At 42.3% G+C, this 20,958-nt stretch overlaps 1 protein-coding gene across 2 annotated transcripts in view; it reads right to left on the bottom strand.

The window, feature by feature from the left end:
- Positions 1–286: 286 nt before the first annotated feature.
- The window catches only part of cnn3a (calponin 3, acidic a), a 68,712-nt gene continuing 48,040 nt past the window's right edge, over positions 287–20,958 (bottom strand). For both annotated transcript variants that reach the window (XM_070886637.1, XM_070886636.1), the window contains exons 2-7: positions 15,965–16,086; positions 11,813–11,879; positions 10,456–10,593; positions 8,144–8,260; positions 3,677–3,823; positions 287–1,778 (exon numbers count right to left, since the gene is read on the bottom strand). In XM_070886637.1, the coding sequence (XP_070742738.1) occupies positions 1,437–1,778; positions 3,677–3,823; positions 8,144–8,260; positions 10,456–10,593; positions 11,813–11,879; positions 15,965–16,086 (933 nt within the window). In that variant the 3' untranslated portion in view covers positions 287–1,436. The remainder of the gene's footprint in view (positions 1,779–3,676; positions 3,824–8,143; positions 8,261–10,455; positions 10,594–11,812; positions 11,880–15,964; positions 16,087–20,958) is intronic.

Raw genomic sequence — 20,958 nt, forward strand, 5'->3', positions numbered from 1 at the left:
AATTCACTCCAGCAATCAAAACACCTAACATTTGACTGATTTTTGCAGTAATTGCCCATCTTGATTACATTCTAATGGAAGTTTGGTTTTACTCTTCTCATCCTAACAGGAGCATTGTGTGATTCAGTTACACTGGAATTTGTATCAAAACGGATCATTCACTTATGAGTGTATCAAATCTAAACAAACAACTTGCATGATAGAGCACTTTTAAAACATTGTTCCAAGGTGTAATCAAAAAGGATAAGCTCAGAAAGGAATAGATCATTATTTCTATGTGGACAAGTTGTCTCTATAGTAAATTTTATTCACAAAAATGGACCATACACAAAGACTTTTATGCCAAAGAAAATGGCAATAAATACAAAAATGAGGAGAGAATTCCTACATGGATAAAATATGGCACATAAGTAAAATACATTTAATCTATAGCAAAAATGAAAAAAGCATACTGCATTTCGTTAAGTCCCTTTTTAGTACACATATTTGTTCAATCAACTAACTTTGTAAATTGTTTCGGTCACTTCATTTGGTTAATGTAATGAAAAGAATGATTTCAGTTTTTCCATCACCAGCTTTAGTCTCTTCATGGACAACATCCCAATGGTTCCAAACAATGCATTACATCAAGATGTATAGTTTTAAACTTATTACCCTACATATTGCATAACAAGTTTTGCTGTTTTAACAGTACAGGGTGTAAAGGTTTAAGGCATGGTTAACTATTTAAGATTTTTGCCCCAGTACTTCAGATTTGGGCCACACAACAGTGGTGTTGAACTGCACCTTTTTTTAAAAAAACTTGTAGCTGGTGTGGGCCATCTGAATGGACAAGATTTTCATAGTTTTGTGCTCACTTTAAGCTGTGTATTTGAAAATGCATTGGTCCCATACAATAAGGTTATGAAAATTAGAACAAAATTCAGAAGTCTAAAGGATGACAACTGGCTAGCTGTAGATGCACATTTACACTGGTTCCAGCTCTTGACATTTATCACAACGTCATAGCTGACAGCAACTTGGTGCAGCAAACGTGTTGCATTTAAAAGGAAAATGCCAAGTCCTATTTTAGCAATATTTCTGGCAGCCTCCCAAAATTCAATAAAACATGCTGTGTGTAATTAAAGTCGAAACACCAAAGTTTAAAAATGGGAAGGCGCCACATATGATTTCTAAATGTTGCTTTTAGGATTTTTCCTTCAAGTCGAAGTGAAATTGAATTATCTCTAGTACTTAAAAAAAATGGTAATTACTGTTACCAGCACGTGGCAATAAAGAATAGGAAAGCAAGACAGCAAAATACTGATTTTATGGATTAGCTGTGCACAGAAGAGGCAGCAATCCAATATTTTGGACTTTTAAATTCATGGAAGACTGGCAAAAACCAAAGCTGTCTAGCTAGTTCGTGAAGGGGTAATGGGTCATAATACTGCTCGTTAATAATCAACACCATGATCGGAATATTCACCACGGTAATCCCCTTGGTATTCATCCGGATACTCTACGGGATAGTCTTCAGGGTATTCACCTTGGTAATCTCCATCACTGTACTCGGAGCCATTTGTTCCCTGGCTTCCATTGTGAATGACCGGCTCGGTGGGGGTGGCGCAATATTTGGAGTCGTACACCTGCCGTCCAAGGCCATATACAGTCATACCTGTTTGAGAGGCCCCTTTATTGGTGCCCATCTGCAGCGATATTGTGGAAGTGTCACATTTCTCTGTCGACACTTTTTGGTCATAGATGTGTCTTCTGGTACCTGGAGCTGTCATACCAGCCTAGGGAGAGAGGGAGGGAGGGAGGGGGCCAGAATTATTCAAGTGAACAAGGTTTTAATACAGGAAGGAAATAGTTGGCAACCACAATTCCAAACTTAAAACTTTTTGGCAAAAACACAATGTGCAGAGTGATTGCCAAAACCTGAAATACAACACCTGCTTTTGTCAAAATACCAGATATCTATTTGACAACGTTTCATTCAGTCTGCTACCTCGCACTGCTCTTCATAAATAGATCAATAAAACATTGTGCAAACATTCCTGCATATACTCATGTACAAATTGAAAAATGTAGGCCTTTGTTTGGGAGTTTAAAGTTTGGGGAGGAGCTATCCTATATACAAGTAATATACACATAGGCTTTGGATACAGCATGACTCCCTCACTGGGGTCTGTCACATGGTTATTAAACTCAAAGGGTTCAATGTCTTGCAGTCCGGGGAGCTATGCTGACCCTTGGATCAGCTCTACAGAGTGTGGGAAATCCAAATCTGCTTGTTTGAAAGAGCTGAGCAGTTTGTTAAAAATACATTCTTCAATCTCAGCAGACCATCTCTTTGGTGAGTTCAAATTCCTGACTCCAAAGAAGCTGGGGGAGCGATTCAGAATAAAAGGAGATGCAAGTCAGGGGAAAAGGAGTCCTCAGTAGCTGGGAACGTCCTAAGCAGCAATCAGCCACCAGAGTCCGCTGACCGGTACACAAGTTATAGATGCTCATGTCCTGTACTGTCACTTGCCAGCTGGAGACTGACCGGGCCATAAAGACTTCAATTAAAAGTCTGTAGACAAACTCCAAGTCTCTTTAGTATCACATCTGCTGCTGGGTATATCTAGATCATGTGCCTCAACAGTAAAGTAACACTGCATTTCATTTACGTCATAATTTGTGTTTTTCTTAAATATCTCCACTGAGTGCCCAATCCACACCATTCTGAGACATTATGTTCCTAATGTACTGCATGGCTTGTACTTCAAAAAAAATCTCAGCTAAAATATGACAAATGGAATTTTAGTCCCATGTGTTTTGCTCCCATGTAATGTAACACTGACCCACATATTATACATAGATTGGGATCTTTTTAGGGGGCTCTGGAACTTTGGGTGGGGATAATCACACATGGATCACTTTACACACGAGTATATTTTAAGAATTTTAAGTTTGACTTCTTCTATACAGAAAAACTCTCCTATAAAGAACATACCAAAATTCCAAAACATTTGATTTACCCAACAACCTTTACATCATCTTTAGCTGCCTGACAATTCAAGTCCCAATCCCCTGAAGGCTTTCACCACGAACAGTTTAGCTGTAATCAGGACTGTGTGAAGTGCTGTGCTCAGACACTCTGCCCTACTGACTATGGAGGAAGTTGCCAACTGCTCTCCGTCCAGATGTGCTCCACTCCACTGACCCGAACGGTTTAAAATTAGATGCTGAATTCAAGTGCCAGTAAGTAGAGCAGAGCGTTTAAAGTCAGCTATTTGCTATAATAGCTCATAACTTCCTACTTGATCAGCTGAGTGGTGAGTGGAGAAATCTCTGGAGCCATCAGGATTCAGGGGCGAGCAGCTTTCTCACACACTTCCTGCAACACTCGCACAAACTTTTGATTTACCGAACAGATCCATGTCTGCCAGGGAAGGGTTCTTCTCGGCCCATAGTACCAATGACATCACCCTTCATGGGGGATGATGCAGGGGGAGCAAGAGGGCAGAGTACAGAAATAGTAAGTAGTTGGTTGCATGCAGCAACTGAGCAGGTTACAGAAAGGTTACAAGGAAAGTAAATGTCCATATTACTGAACATTAGCACCCTTGCAAAGGTAGAACAGGTTTCACTAGGAAAAGATCACCTCCAGCTTTAATTCACACATTTTTCCTCACACTGGGTTGCTTACCTGACTGGCACCTTTGTTTGTTCCCATCTGGAGACTTATGGTTGTTTGATCGTATGGTTTTTCAGTATGAGTCTTCGGATCATAAAGGTGTCTTCTAGTTCCATAGGCAGTCATACCTGCTTGGCTGGCACACTTGTTGGTTCCCATCTGAAATTAAATTCATCACAAGATTTCCTTTATGGGACATCAAATAAAAAACTGATGACATGTGCCCCAATACAACGAGTACTATTACTAACTCATGGTTGAATTTAGATAACATTAATCTGGCCAGTAGCATTTCAAAACGACCATTTAAGGGTTGAAACAAGATTGGGCTCAGCTTGGATTCTTCCCCAACCCGTACCCTCCAATAATACAATAGGCTGCCAATACATACACTGGCGAGACTCACTAATAACGGCCTCTTGCAAAAGATACTGGCGGTGACCAATGCCCATGGAACTACATCCCAACATCAATGTCTGCCCTTGCTGATAGTAGGCTCCAGAGGTATGGAAAATGTTGTCAAGGCGGCGCCGTGGATTTTGATGACTGAGGGGGCAGTGCTGTGTGACAGGGTCAGGTTGGTGGAAGACATTTGTCTTATGGATGTTTAGTGCAAGGCACATGCTTCCTTACGCCTCGGTGAAGATGTTGACGATGGCTTGGAGTTCGGTCTCAATGTACGCAGACACAAGCGTCGTCCACGTACTGTAGTTCGATGGCAGAGGATGGGATGACCTTGGATCTAGCCTGGAGGTGACGAAGGTTGAACAGGTTCCCATTGGTTCTATAGTTTTAGCTCCACTCCGGTGGGGAGCTTGTTGAGAGCGAGATGGAGTATTGCAGCAAGGAAGATGAGAAGAGTGTTGGCGTGATGACGCAGCCATGCTTGACCCCGGTCCGGACGTGGATTGGGTCTGTGGTGGATCTATTGGTCAGGATCGATGACGAGGTCCAACACAGTCACACATCATCAAAATCCTTGGCGCAGCCTTGGACAACGTGGACCACTTTCCATACCTCGGGAGCCTACTATCAGCAAGGGCAGACATCGACAATGACGCCCCCCTCCAGTGTGCCAGCGCAGCCATCGATCGTCTGAGGAAGAGTGTGTTCAAGGATCAGGCCCTAAAACCTGGCACCAAGCTTATGGTCTACAGGACTGTAGTGATACCCGCCCTCCTGTATGGCTCATAGACGTGGACCATATACAGCAGACACCTCAAATCGCTGGAGAAATACCACCAACGATGTGTCCGCAAGATCCTGCACATCCCCTGGGAGGATTGACGCACCAACATCAGTGTTCTTGATCAGGCCAACATCCCCAGCATCGAAGCACTGACCACACTCGACCAGCTCCGTTGGGCGGGCCACATTGTCCGCATGCCCGACACAAGACTCCCAAAGCAAGCGCTCTACTCGGAACTCCTACACGGCAAGCGAGCCCCAGGTAGGCAGAGGAAACATTTCAAGGACACCCTCAAAGCTTCCTTGATAAAGTGCAACATCCCCACTGATACCGGGGAATCCCTCGCCAAAGACCACTCTAAGTGGAGGAAGAGCATCTGGAAGGGCGCTGAACACAGAGTCTCATCACTAAGAGCATGCAGAAAACAAGCACAGGCAGCGGAAGGAGCATGCAGCACACCAGACGCCCCACCCTTGATTGTCCCACCTGTGACAGAGACTGTAATTCCCGTATTGAACTGTACAGTCACTTGAGAACTCAATTTTAGAGTGGAAGCAAGACTTACTCGATTTCGAGGGACTGCCTATGATGATGACATCCCAGAAAGGAGCAATGGAGGAAAGAGGTAGAAAGGGGTGGGGGGAAATTACCAAGAAGGAAAGAAAATTCTTCAAACAGCAGAGCAGAGATACACCTGGGACAATAGTTTCAAGTCAGTTCAGGGCTCAGAGATAATGGGAAAATGGCAAAATGAGATGGTCACAGACAAACAACAAATCTCAAACAAGTTACAAAGCAAACCAAGATTTTAGGAAGTTCAACAAGTCTGTCAATCTTTAGATAAAAAAGATTCATAGAAACATAGAAAATAGGTGCAGGAGCAGGCCATTCAGCCCTTCTAGCCTGCACCGCCATTCAATGAGTTCATGGCTGAACATGAAACTTCAGTTAAGAAACGTTTTTTTTTTTTAAATAGTCAGTGATAAAAACAAAGAACCTTGGTTCTAATTCTCATAGTTGCATCCTCCCTGAAACAGTCAGGAGGAACACATCAGTGTAGCACTGTGGTAACTTTCCTAAATTCCCTTCTTTCTGCACAAGGCCATCTGGCTTCTGTTGACACTTGCCCACTCTGATGTGCCACTGATTTATAACTCAGCAAAGTGGATGAAAACTATAACAGGCAAAAGGCAGGTAACTATAGGCCAGTTAGTTTAACATCTGTAGTGGGGAAAATGCTTGAAACTATTAAGGAAGAAATAGCGGGACATCTAGATAGGAATAGTGCAATCAAGCAGACGCAGCATGGATTCATGAAAGGGAAATCATGTTTAACTAACTTACTGGAATTCTTTGAGGATATAACGAGCATGGTGGATAGAGGTGTACCGATGGATGTGGTGTATTTAGATTTCCAAAAGGCATTCGATAAGGTGCCACACAAAAGGTTACTGCAGAAGATAGAGGTACGCGGAGTCAGAGGAAATGTATTAGCATGGATAGAGAATTGGCTGGCGAACAGAAAGCAGAGAGTCGGGATAAATGGGTCCTTTTCCGGTTGGAAATCAGTGGTTAGTGGTGTGCCACAGGGATCAGTGCTGGGACCACAACTGTTTACAATATACATAGATGATCTAGAAGAGGGGACAGAGTGTAGTGCAACAAAATTTGCAGATGACACTAAGATTAGTTGTGTAGAGAACACAGAGAGGCTGCAAGGAGATTTGGATAGGTTAAGCGAATGGGCTAAGGTTTGGCAGATGGAGTACAATGTCGGAAAGTGAGAGGTCATCCACCTTGGGGAAAAAAAAACAGTAAAAGGGAATATTATTTGAATGGGGAGAAATTACAACATGCTGTGGTGCAGAGGGACCTGGGGGTTCTTGTGCATGAATCCCAAAAGGTTAGTTTGCAGGTGCAGCAGGTAATCAGGAAGGCGAATGGAATGTTGGCCTTCATTGCGAGAGGGATGGAGTACAAAAGCAGGGAGGTCTTGCTACAACTGTATAAGGTATTGGTAAGGCCGCACCTGGAGTACTGCGTGCAGTTTTGGTCACCTTACTTAAGGAAGGATATACTAGCTTTGGAAGGGGTACAGAAACGATTCACTGGGCTGATTCCAGAAATGAGGGGGTTACCTTATGATAGATTGAGTAGACAGGGTCTTTACTCGGAGTTCAGAAGGATGAGGGGTGATCTTATAGAAACATTTAAAATCATGAAAGGGATAGACAAGATAGAGGCAGAGAGGTTGTTTCCACTGGTAGGGGAGTCTAGAACTAGGGGGGCACAGCCTCAAAATATGGAGGAGCAATTTAAAACCGAGTTGAGAAAGAATTTCTTCTCCCAGAGGGTTGTGAATCTGTGGAATTCTCTGCCCAGGGAAGCAGTTGAGGCTAGCTCATTGAATGTTTTCAAGTCAAAGATAGATAGATTTTTAACCAATAAGGGAATTAAGGGTTACGGGGAGAGGGCAGGTAAGTGGAGCTGAGTCCACGACCAGATCAGCCATGATCTTATTGAATGGCGGAGCAGGCTCGAGGAGCTAGATGGCCTACTCCTGTTCCTAATTCTTATGTTCTTCTGTTCTTATAATGGAATGAAGTCTAGTTACTCTGGCATCATGTCTTGCTGCTTTAATGCAGGACAAAGATTCTTTATGCTCACTGACACAGACTTAAATTGCTAAAGCCAGTACATGCATCCAGCTTGGAATTTGAGCTTTGCTCTCCATGATCATTCTATTCTTCCCAAAATGGGGGAAAGTTTAAGGGTACGAACATCATGACTTTTTTCAGATGGTCAAGCTACAAATTTTATAGCCACAACCAATGCCACTCAGTGGTCAGCAAGGATACAGATTTTGCAGTTGCACTTTCGATGGGAAAGCATCAGTATTGCAAGGCATCAAAGTAAACCACAGAGATCAAAACAGAGGAAACCCGTTCTAAATATTGTGCACTGAAGCGACAGGAACTCAGAGACCATCTGGTCAGGAAGCCGGTACTGTAACTGGTTGACAACTGCATTATTTTATGCCAATATCAAACATAGCTGACACTCAACCTTCACCGGTTTATAGCATTCCTGTTCCATTCTTGGGAAAATTAGGGTTTTATTCCCTGTATCAAGATACAACAATTTGATAAACTGAAAAATACAGATAAAGTTATTTTTTCAAACAAAAAAAAAATCTCAATTTGGAATGACCTCTGTTTCCAGCGAATTAGTAGTGGGAAGAGAGAAAAACCTCACTATTTAAAATACCTTGAAAATTAATTCATGGGTACCTGAAGTCCGATTACACTTTGTCCAGCCTTCAGTTTTTCTTCCTTGAAGTGCCTTTCTCGTTTATCTGCATATTTAACGCCAATATCCATTCTTGTGTGAACGCCTTTAGTTTTTGCCTGTTCAAAAGAAAATCAATTATAGCGACATTGAAGGCAAGCCACTGTAACTAAAGAAAAGTAACAGTTGAGGCAGTGTCTCCATTGGAACAATTATTGAAAAGCAACTTACAAAGATCAACAGAAAACAGACATGTGGAACATGGAGACTAAACAAAAACGGGAAGAGAGACAAACAAAATGCTACTCTGCAAAGGAGTTGTCCAAAGAACTATCAGAATCTTGGAATTAACTGAATCGGAAATATTCCTGGTACAGAATTCAAACCTTACTTATCTTGGTCCGATCAAATTTCAATCTTTAGCTTCCCTCCTGGAGCTCTCTCCACTGCCTTACCACATTCCCTCTGATTTTCAGCACAAAGGGAACAATATTGTGACCATTGCTAATTTTCCTGGAAAATGTCAACATAGATACAAATCAATTAATCCCAACTTTTTCCATTTATATGAAGGCGGCAGGAATTTCAAGCTTTCAGATGACAGGATGACTTAAATTTACATCAGCTCTTGCGCTTTCCTTTCCGGTTTAGCTGCTTCCCTCACCTTACACAGAATGTACAGCACAGAAACAGGCCATTTGGCCCAACTGGTCCGTGCCGGTGTTTATGCGCCACACAAGCCTCCCCCCACCCTACTTCACCTCACCCCATCTACATAGCCTTCTAGTCCTTTCTCCCTCATGTGCTTATCTAGCTTCCCCTCAAAGGAATCTATGCTATTTGCCTCAACCTGTGGAAGTAAGTTCCACATTCTAACCACTCTGGGTAAAGAGGTTCCTCCTGAATTTTTTTTCATTAGTTTTATTAGTGACTACCTTATATTTATAACCATTAGTTTTGGATCACTAGCAGGGTATGATTTTCTATTTTGTTCAGTGCAGAAAAAATAATAACTTATTCGAAAAATAAGCAGACAAGTGAGTAGAGAGAGAGAGAGAGAGAGAGAGAGAGAGAGAAATCAGCAGCAGCACAAAGAAACAGATGGACCGCAGTGAATACTCATCCCCGTGTCAGGAATGGGCATTCCAAATAATTCAGATTCATCTAGACCACGGAGGTGATTGATTTGTGATGGTGGAGGTTCCAGTACGTTAGTAACAGATACAATTTCCATTCTGATTTAACCTTTTGTAAACCCTAGCACACTGGGTCAAATTCTATAGATCAACCTCATTCACAGTTGGAGCCTCCGTTGCACTGGAGCACATTTTGTAAGTTAATGTTGCATTACAGGACTTTCAAGTGTGCTAAAGAGCCAAAGAAAGGATTAGTGGCCACAGATACAAGGACAACACACTTTCATGGTGTTTCCTGTTTTTAAGTGGGGAGGGGCGGAATCAGAAGGTAATGTTATAATTTCTAAAACCTGTGTCCAGTTGGGAACTAAGTCTTAGAAAGAAACAAGGTAATTAGTATACAATTATGCGACAAGAGTTGGCATGCAACGGCTGTGACAAAAAGCCTGCAGTCAGCATCCTTCTGGTCGAATCTGCAGGAGGCCCACCTTAAACTACTGAGGCAGCAAAAATATAGTGTTTCCTGAGCATCAGTCCCAAGCATGCAGAGCACTCATAGAAATGTGACAGGGTGCATGGTCTTTTAATCACCTTGGTGCAAGCACTTCCTTGTACACTATGTTGAGGGCAGAACTAGACAGAGAAGACAAAACCTGCATTCATGTAGCCCCATCATGTTCCCCCCCCAAAGCACTTCACAGCCAATGTAGTGAAGTGTAGTCACTTATGCAAGTAAAAAGCAGCAGCCAATTTGTGCACGGCAAAATCCCACTAGAAGACCAGAGCCTCTGCTTTAGGGATGTTGGGCAAGAGATAAACATTGGCCAGAAGAGCAGAAGGACTCCCCCACCCCCTACTCTTTGAATAGTCCCATGGGATCTTTTACATCCACCTGAACAGGCAGACAGGAACTTATTGAATATCTCATCCAACAGACAACAACTTTAACAATGCAGACCTCCCTCAGTACTGCACTGAAGTGTTGACCTAGATCCTGGATGGGGCTTGAACCCACAACCCTCTGACTCAGCAGCAAGAGAGCCATCACCAAGTCAAACAACGCTTAGTACCTTAGTAGTTAGACTCCAAAGTAAAAACGCCAAAGTACAAAAGCATTAATGGGGTCTGGGCTACATTAAGAACTTCCTAGATTAGACTCCTTCCACAATCACACTTACCAGACTTGCAAGTGCCAAAAGTGTAGTCTGTACTTGAGTCAGGTTCCCATTCTCAAAAAGGTCATTTGCTTCAAAAATGTCATGTGGCTTCATCCCATAACACTGAATGGCTTTAATAAAGTTACCAATATTCTCCAGCTGAAGAAAAATAAACCAAGCAGTTAAATAATGATCTACAGTTTATTAATATGCAAATTTCTCTTCCATCCCCACCCTTCTGAATGCACTGACTGTTGCTGAAGTACGGTTCACTGGGCACCTCCATTGCCTCACCCAGCTAGTGGTTCTTCACACGCATCAGGAGGTTATCCAACCATGGAGGGCATCACAGCCAATCCAATCACACAAGAACATAGCATTTCCCTGTTCACTCGCTTCATTCCAAAATACTTTCTTAATGGACAGTAAACTATACTGCTAACCAGGGACTTTACAGGAAAACATTTGTCAGTTTAAATTTTGCCCTATGGTGGCATAGTGGTAATGTTCCTGGACTAGTAATCCAGAGGCTTGGACTAATGATCCAGAGACAAAAGTTCAAATGCCAGCATGGTAGTTGTGGAATTTAAATTCAGTCAATTAAATAAATCTGGAATTTAAAAAAAGCTAGCATGTAACTACCAGATTGTCGTAAAAAACCACCAGTGAAGGAAATCTGCCACCCTTACCCGGTCTACCTATATGTGACTCCAGGCCTTCAGCAATGTGGTTGACTCTTAACTGCCCTTTGTTAGTGGCCTAGCAAGCCACTCTGTCAAGACGGCGGCTTACTAGCATCCTCGAGGGCAATTAGGGATGGGCAATAAATGCTGGCTTTGCCAGCGATGCCCACATCCCATAATTTTTAAAAATAAAAGGTCAACCAACTTTAGATATTAGTAACCACCTTTTTACAAACTTACAGCTCTGCACTGGCATCCAGAACCAAACAGGGCACTGAACCAGGCAATTAACCCAAACCGCTTCCCAAGCCTATGGTTGACATTAGCCCAGCAGCTATCTGGCAACCTTTCAGTAAGAATGTGAGGCAAAGGAGTTGAAAATGAACCAACTAAGAGAGCTCAACACTCCACTGGGGTATGACTCACTGAGCCCTCCAGTACCCCGCCCAGCTGGCACTTCATCACAAGCTATTTCAACCATGGCGAGGATCACAGCCAATTGAATCACGTGAGAGCAGCGAGCGAGAACATGTGGCAGGGTCAGCTCGGGAAAGCCCAAATCACTTGCACATTGCTCAGCTTTACAGATGAAGGACGGGCAAGACACAAAGCACCTGTAGAACCTGTCAAACCCTAACATTAGTCAGGACAGAGCTGGTTAAGAACAGTTTAAAGAAAACAGTTCAATTTCTTACCTGATGCCAGTTTAATTTGGAGTCATTAATTTTCTTGATAGAATTGGGTAGTAGTTTGTTCATGAGCCTGAAAAATTGATCAAGAAGAATAATTTAGTATGGCTTCTGAAATGTGATTAAAACAATTAATTCTCACTGAAGTCAGAAACCTTAATTAAATAGAGGCCCACCAAGCCATTCTCGACTCCATGATCTGGAGTTTGTCGAATTAATATCAATTGATAGTATTCCTTCATTCACACACTACATTCCAAAATACTTTCTTGCAGGACAGTAAACTATATCGCCAACCAGGACCTTTACAGCAAAGCATCGATCAGTTTAAACATTGCCGGTGTAAGGGCAGCGAAAGAACCGAACGGTCAACCCAACTTTAGAAAACTAGTAACCATCTTTCACAAACCCGACTGGGTGGCATCCAGAAACCAAACAGGATACTGAAGCAGGCCGATTAAACGAAACTGCTTCCCAAACCTGTGGTTGCAGCTGTCTGGCGACTTTTCAGTGAGAATGTCGCAGTTGAAAATTATCCAACTCAGAGTGAGCTCAACACTTCAAAGCTGTGGAGCTTGGTGCAGGGTTCGGGATTCGGTATTCCGAGGCTCTACCTCCTGCTTGTGCAAATGGGCCTTTTGCATTTTGGTTGGTTTGGGACGTGCAATTGTAGAAAGAAAACCCCACCAAGCAGCATATGGCTATAACTGCCCCAACCTCCATTAGTGGGTTTGGTCACAATTCCCTTAAAGCTGGTGTTTTTTTTCTGACACATTAAAATATCATTGTGTTTTTTTTTATATACGCCAACAAAAAACACTCCAGATGCATATAGGGGATTGAATAAAGTTCATCAATAGATTTAGATGCTGATGTGGCTTCCTTGGACACATCGGACAGAGCCCGAAGTCAACTGTGCAGACAATAAAACGGTTACAGTAATCAGCTGTGGACATTCTGGCTAAAAGCCATTCAAGACAGTAGCTCAGGGCATTATCCCCATAAAATCCGATTTGAAATAAAAGTTGAAGAATTGAAAGTTTTCTATCTGAACTCCCGAGGAAGCTGTTCAGTGAGCAGCTCAAAACCAATTTAATCATTGCCAGCTACCCACAACCAGTGCAGGAGGCACTTTGCCTTTTTCAAAGTATGCCTAATAAAAGGAAACACCACATTTCAGATGTTAAAAGTAGACTCACTACATTAGTCCAAAGGCCCAACAGGATGGACTGACAAAAGGCATGTCATAAAAAGCCTCGTATAAATCCTCCTGCTACATCACAGTAGTGACACGTCACGTGATGTGACGTGACGTCACCACAGCCCGTGATACTGTGACAGCAGTCCAGTGGAGTTGATGGAGACCATCTAGATGAAATGTTGGTTGAAGTTCAAATCAGATGCAGGGCCAAGGGAAACCAGAAGATGGCTGTGTGAAATCTCCAAGTTTAGGAGTGAAACTTAAGCCGTTTAGGAGCGGAGTCAAAGTGCATCAGAACTGTTTTTGTGGGGGTTTGGTACATTTAAACAATTTTCTATTAAGAAATGCCACCTGGTCAATGCACAAAAGATTCAGAAAGTTGCCTTTTTGTCAATTGTTGGCTTCTCCCTTCCCCCATAGTAACAATCTCTGCGTTAGACACCACACTCTAAAATCAACGTGTGTATATTTCTCTGAGCATGGTCCCATGGCATCTTTTTAGAACTTGTGTGTTTTCACTCAGCACGGCTATTCTGCACTGACCTACAATTTCACATTCTTGAGTTACTTCTCCAATCTATCTTGACCCTACTTCATTGTGCTGTTCGTCAATGAAGAATGCTACATCACAATATGTCACTCAACATCAGCAGCGGGAAAGACCAGTTTCAGGTCTATTCTTCATCAGAACTGAAATGGCTGCAAGATGAACAGGAATTTTAGCAAGCTTGTAAAAACAGATGCTGCCTGGTCTGTTCTTGTTTCAGATTTCATTTTTACTTTATTTTTATTTTTAAGAATGCTAGGTTGTCTGCTTTGGGTACAGTCTTCCTCATATTTTGAATGCCATTCATTCTCCACATACAAAGTTACATCCAACCTGTCCTCTGTTCCCTCTTTGACGTGGCTCAGTTGGAACCATTTGGACAAACTAGCCTACATACATGGCTTAGTCGTAGCAGCCCTGCCTCGAGTCTCTGGATGTGGGTTCAAGCCCATAATGTCAGCTGTCACTTCATTTCAATACTGAAAGAGTGCTGCACTGTGAAAGTGTTGTCTTTTGAATGAGACATTAAAATCGAGGCCCTGTCTGCTCTCTCAGGTCGATGCAAAAGATCCTGTGGTACTATTCGAAGAGTAGGGGAGTTCTCCCGGTATCCTGGACAACAATTATAAGAACATAAGAAATAGGAGGAGTAGGCCATACGGCCCCTCGAGCCTGCTCCGCCATTCAATGAGATTATGGCTGATCTTCGACCTCAACTCCACTTTCCCACCTGATCCTCATATCCCTTGATTCCCCTAGAGTCCAAAAATCTATTTATCTCAACCTTGAATATTGTCAAAGACTCAGCATCCAGAGCCCTTTAGGGCAGAGAATTCCAAAGATTCACAACCTTCCGAGTGAAGAAATTCCTCATCGCAGTCTAAAATGATCGACTCCTTATCCTGAGACAATGCCTTCGAGTTCTAGACTCTCCAGCCAGGGGAAATTACCTTTCAGCGTCTACCCTGTCAATCTCCCTCAGAATCTTGTATGTTTCAATGAGATCACCCACCTCTTATTCTTCTAAACTCGAGAGTTTAGGCCCAATCTACTCAATCTCTCCTAATAGGACAACCCTCTCAATCCAGGAATCAATCTAGTAAACCTTCATTGCACCGCCTCCATGGCATGCATGTCCTTTCCCAGATAAGGAGACCGAAACTGTGCACAGTACACCAGGTGTGGTTTCACCAAAGCCCTGTAGTCCAACTGCCGTGCAATAAAGGCCAACATGCCATTTGCCTTCCTAATTGCTCGCTGTACCCTGCGTGCTAACTTGGTTTCCTGTATGAGAGACACCTAAATCTCTCTGAACACCAACATTCAATAGATTCTCACCATTTAAAAAATATTCTGTTTTTCTATTCTTCCTACCAAAATTAATAACCTCACATTTCCCCACATTATATTCCACCTGCCATTTTATTGCCCACTCACTTAACCTGCCTATATCCCGTTGTAGGCTCTCTGTCCTCACAGCTTACTGTCCCATCTAACTTTGTATTGGCAGCAAACTTGGATACACTGTATTTGGTCCCATGATCCAAGTCATTAATATAGGATGTAAATAGCCGAGGTCCCAGCACCAATCCTTACGGCACCCCATCAGTTACAGACTGCCAACCAGAAAATGACCATTTATCCCTACTCTCAGTTTTCTATCTGTTAACTAATCCTCTATCCATGCCAATATATTACCCCCAACCCCATGAGCACATAACAACCTTTTATGCAGCAACTTAGCGAATGCCCTTTGAAAATCCAAATATACTACATCCACTGGTTTCCCTTTATCTACCCTGCTAGTTACATCCTCAAAAATCTGTAATAAATGTGTTAAACGCGATTTCCCTTTCATAAAACCATGTTGACCCTGCCTAATCATAGGATTTAAGTGCCCTGTTACTACTTCCTTAATAATGGATTCCAGCATTTTCCTGACAACTGATGTCAGGCCTGTAGTTCCTTGTTTTCTCCCACTCTCCTTTCTTGAATTATCCCTCAACCAACACTTAAATCGAATTATCTGGTCTTGTATTTCATTGCTGTTTGCGGGAGCTTGCTGTGCGCAAATCGGCGGCCGCATTTTCTACATTACATCAGCGACTACACTTCAAAAGAAAAAGGTACTTCATTGGTTGTAAAGACCTTTGGGATGTCCTGAGGTTGTGAAAGGAGCAATATAAATGCAAGTCTTTCTTTCTATTTAAGTCAGCACAAGAAAATAAGACTCTCTCTCTTGGAGACAGTCTTGCTAAAATCGAGAGGAGGCCAGAACGAGAAATATTAAGCAGTTTGGAGGCCAACACAAGGTAAACTGCAACACGGTCCCAGTCCCTAAAGTGCAATATAGCAGCAGCATGATGTACACCAGTGGGAACAGGGCTTTGCAATCCAGTCATTTACTTACGTGCAAAGAATGACACCATCCTTCAGGCTGATCTGGAAGTTCTCGCCCAAGCGTTTGCCTGTAACTTCTTCAATCCAGATTCGCAACTCCTCCTCTTTCTGAGGGTCATATTTCTGAAGAATCTAGGAGAAGAAACCAAAATACGATATACACACATATTGCCACATAATTGAGTCTACATCTTGTATGTATTGAGATGATGATTCTGTCATCTGTGCTATGAACTTTGAGATTTGGGCAGCACTCCAGGCCTACATAGGTTTCCTATGAAGAATTGAATCATGTTTATCATTGGCATTCTCAAACTATTTTACAAGTTCCTCCATGGCCTCGCCCCTCCCCATCTCTGTAATCTCTTTCAGCGTCACAACCCCACAAGATGTCTGCGCTCCTCAAATTCTGCCCTCAAGCAGAAAATACTGGAAATACTCAGCATCTGTGGAGAGAGAAACTATTTTTCTGCCCTCTTCAATTGTGTGGGTTTGCCAACAGCATCAAACCTTGGATAGGGTTATGGCACAATCGATCTCTTTCACATGATCTCCACATCCTATCTGCCTGCCAGCTTATTTCCAAAAACTTGAAAGAATACGAGAGATGGCAAGTGAAAAAACACAAGGACAGTAAAAAAGTATAACAAAAATGGGAGTAACATCCTAGCCATAAACGTTAGTGGACAAGGCAGTTAGAGGAAAATCGCAAGTTAATCTTGGTACACAAAATTGACAATTGTGTTAGTCTGGGACGTTTGATACTTTTTAAAAAACAGACCAATTTATTTTGATAAAACAAGCCCACAAGACTTCTCCATAATTGAATTTTGTTTGCATAAATAAAACATAATTGAGCTTCACTGCTTATGTCTCAGAGTTTGCTCTCATCCAGTTTTCAGCATTTTCTTTACAAGCTGGCTTTAGCGAAAGTGATGTAAAACATCTGCCAAGAGACCATCGATCATTAAACAGCTAATTAAAATAAATATTTACACACTTAAGATTGCAATCCTTTGCAAATTTACAGAGTGCTCGTAGCAGAAGAGATGATGTCGACATTTTTATTGGAGTACAATAGGATTAGACACTAGCCGTCATTCTATGATCATTTTTAATTTTGTCTAAAGGAACCATTCAAACCATAGCCACAGGTATTGTTTGGAGTTTCCGGTTGGTATCCTCCTGGTCTAAAAACAGCGATGGCACAAAACCAATAATGATTTATGCACTCTAGTATGTAAGCTAGAACATGACCTGGAGCAAATTATTGAACCAAAACCCTCACTTATGTAGGCCAATATGAATTTAGTGGAGAACCATGTACTATTGCGCAAATGGATTGGATTTCAGCTATTAACTGATCAACAGTACATGTGAAAATGATGCACTGTTTATAACAAATATCTGGTAAACACAATAGTCACTTCCTAAATTAACCTTTGGTTCCCATGAAGCATATTCTAGTTACAGCTTTACATATTTGTTGAAAAGGACACAATCTCTGCACTTGGCCAGACAAAAGGAACATTTAGCTGACAGTAGGTGGCGAGTTCCCCCACACTGCAGACATATATACTGCAGGTCAGTAAAATACTGCTTTTGACAAAAGATTGAGTGTTGAAAAAGATTAAACAGCTAACTTCCAAACCAGACAGAGCTGTTTTGGAAGGGAAATAAATTGATCCCATGAGCTTGATGGAGCAGAAGAATGTGCCAATGTTAGCATTTTCAAGGAAGTTAGGCGGTGGCATATTCTTATCCACAAAGCACACGCATACATACACACACTCTTGTATATCTCAACATTTTAAAAGTACATTACATTAACAATGAATGCTAGGACACGAACAGTGAGAAGCTGATCACTGACCAGAATCAGGTTACATCACAGGAGTTAAGCCAAGTTGAACTCATCAGGAGCAGGTTTGTGTTTTTTTAAATTGATAGGATCATTCCTGAATTCACAATTGCCTTATAGTTTTCAATATGGCTATTCCACATCTCACACTCAACAAACTCCAGTTTGGAGTGGAACTAAACTAGAATCAGTGGGAACCTGTTCAACTCCAAGCCATCATCAACATCTTCACCGAGGCGTACGAAAGCATGGGCCTTATACTAAACATCCGTAAGACAAAAGGTCCTCCAACAACTTGACCCCGCCACACAGCACTGCCCCACCCGCACCCCCCCACCCTCCCTCCACCCCGGTCATCAAAATCCACGGTGAGGCCTTGGACAACGTGGACCATTTTCCATAGAGCCGACTATCAACAAGAGCAGACATAGACGACGAGGTCCAACAGCGCCTCCAGTCGCCTGAGGGAGAATGTGTTTGAGGATCAGGCCCTCAAATCTGGCACCAAGCTTATAGTCTACAGGGCTGTAGTGATGCACACCCTCCTGTATGGCTCAGAGACGTGGATCATATACAGCAGGCACCTCAAATTGCTGGAGAAATACCACCAATGATGTGTCTGCAAGATCCTGCAAATCCCTTGGGAGGATTGACGCACCAATGTCAGTGTTCTCGATCAGGCCAACATCACCAACATCGAAGCAGTGACCACACTCGACCAGCTCTGTTGAGCGGGCCACATTGTCCACATGCCTGACACGAGACTCCCAAAGCAAGCGCTCTACTCAGAACTCCTACACGGCTGGCGATCCCCAGGGGGACAGAGGAAACGTTTCAAGTACACCCTCAAAGCCTCCTTGATAAAGTGCAACATCCCCACCGACACCTGGGAATCCCTGGCCAAAGACTACCCTAAATGGAGGAAGAGCATCCGGGAGGGCGCTGTTTCACTTCAAGTTTTATTCACATGTATTGCAAGATAACCAACAACCACCTCTTGCCTTTAATGACTTCCCATGGTTCTTTTTATACTCACAATTTTGTCTTCGTAATCGTTTGATAATTATTCTCCCAAATCTGCCTTTTGTGTCTAATTTTCCAAATTAGCTTCGTACAGAATACTCCCTTTCCCCTTCATATTAGCTCTCCCAAATCCAAGTTCATCAAATGTTGGATCACTGTTCTATATCTGGCAAAATACTTCTACCAGCTTTCTCATACAAAGAGCAGGATACAAGAAAACCTCATCACCTGTTAGGCAATCCTCGCACACTTTTGGTGTGCAATTTCCCATTCTCTACTTTATTGCGACTCATCATCGTCATAGGCGGTCCCTCGCTTCCACGCCAAAAAGTGATGAATTCACAAGTGTTTCAATGAAGGATCCAATATTCCAGGTCCCAAACTAAATCTTGAAAAGGTGAAAGATGCCTGCGCGTGGATTTTAAAAACAAACGCGTGCTGGCCGTTGCACACCAGCCACCACACGGGCTTGACAGAGCTAGGTCTTGGGTGGCAAAGATTAACTAAGACGACTGGAGACCAGCTCTGCTGCACAGACCTAGTGCACACACATTGCAGTGTGGGCTGGCCCATGCTGCCCCTGGGCCCTTGCCACTTCTGGGCTTCGAACTCACGCCTCTCCTGGGCCCCGATCACGTCCCTCACTCTATAAACTACAAGTACGTTCTTTCTTCCATCCCATGATCAATTGCATATTGAAATTAATATTCAACGTGCAGTCTACTACTCTCATTTTTACCAGCATCTCAAAACTGTGGAACTCCTTGGCATCCTTGTACAACCCTGAGGCTGTTCAAAATCTTAGTTTAACACCTAATTACTTCCCGATTTAATTGATCTGTTTTTTTTCTCTTTTCAACCTTTGTGGCATCATGGACTTGAGGCCCATAGCCTTTCAGCTTATTGTTTTTTAAAAACTAAAATAAACTTAATTGTTGGATTTAAAAAAAAAACAGAACCATAATGCTGTATAAAATTATGCAATACTCAGTGTAAAACCAGCCGGTTAAACCCATAATACACCAGGTTTGTTCAACTGATTTCATCAAATTCCTTTGGATCCTGGTTGCAGCAGCAATAATTCCCTTTTTTCAGAAGACGATTAGAACCATGGCTGGCAGCAAAGACGACAAATTGGAATGATAATCAGACTATACGTCTGCACCTGGAGAACACATTAGATAGATCACCACATTCCAAAGAAACTTCAAGAACATAGCTACGTTTAAAAAAAGGCAAATTAGGTTTTCCATTGAATTTCATCTCTTGAATTGTAATCGGTTGAAGCAAACGATGTCCGTTTAAAAAGTGCGACTCGGAATTATCAAAAAAAAAAAATCACAGCTTAAATTATTTTCAATATGCTGAAGAAACAGATTCTGAACTCAGGATTTGATTTCATTAGCTTTTTTTTTTATTTCACCAAACATTAATTCCTTGGGAGATTGAAGTTTTTAAGCATTTGAAATTAGAGGCACTGAAATATGTAGTTACAGTTAAGGGTACTTTACCATGGAAGCATATACAGTATCCACACTGAGAAACGATGGAGAAACAGAGTTTACATAATTTTTTGCTGACTTTAGGAACAAAGTATTTGAACTAAGTAACAAATAGTAATTGTGTGTGCAGTTTTGGTCACCATTCTTCCTAAAAAAAATATGGCATCAACATAAGAATTAGGAACAGGAGTAGGCCATCTAGCTCCTCAAGCCTGCTCCGCCATTCAACAAGATCATGGCTGATCTGGCCGTAGACTCAGCTCCACTTATCCGCCCGCTCCCCATAACCCTTAATTCCCTTATTGGTTAAAAATCTATCTATCTGTGACTTGAATACATTCAATGAGCTAGCCTCAACTGCTTCCCTGGGCAGAGAATTCCAGAGATTCACAACCCTTTGGGAGAAGAAATTCCTTCTCAACTCGGTTTTAAATTGGCTCCCCCGTATTTTGAGGCTGTGCCCCAGAGTTCTAGTCTCCCCGACCAGTGGAAACAACCTCTCTGCCTCTATCTTGTCAATCCCTTTCATTATTTTAAATGTTTCAATAAGATCACCCCTCATCCTTCTGAACTCCAACGAGTAAAGACCCAGTCTACTCAATCTATCATCATAAGGTA

Source organism: Pristiophorus japonicus, chromosome 8 (genome assembly GCF_044704955.1).
Source record: "Pristiophorus japonicus isolate sPriJap1 chromosome 8, sPriJap1.hap1, whole genome shotgun sequence".
Classification (NCBI taxonomy): domain Eukaryota; kingdom Metazoa; phylum Chordata; class Chondrichthyes; family Pristiophoridae; genus Pristiophorus; species Pristiophorus japonicus.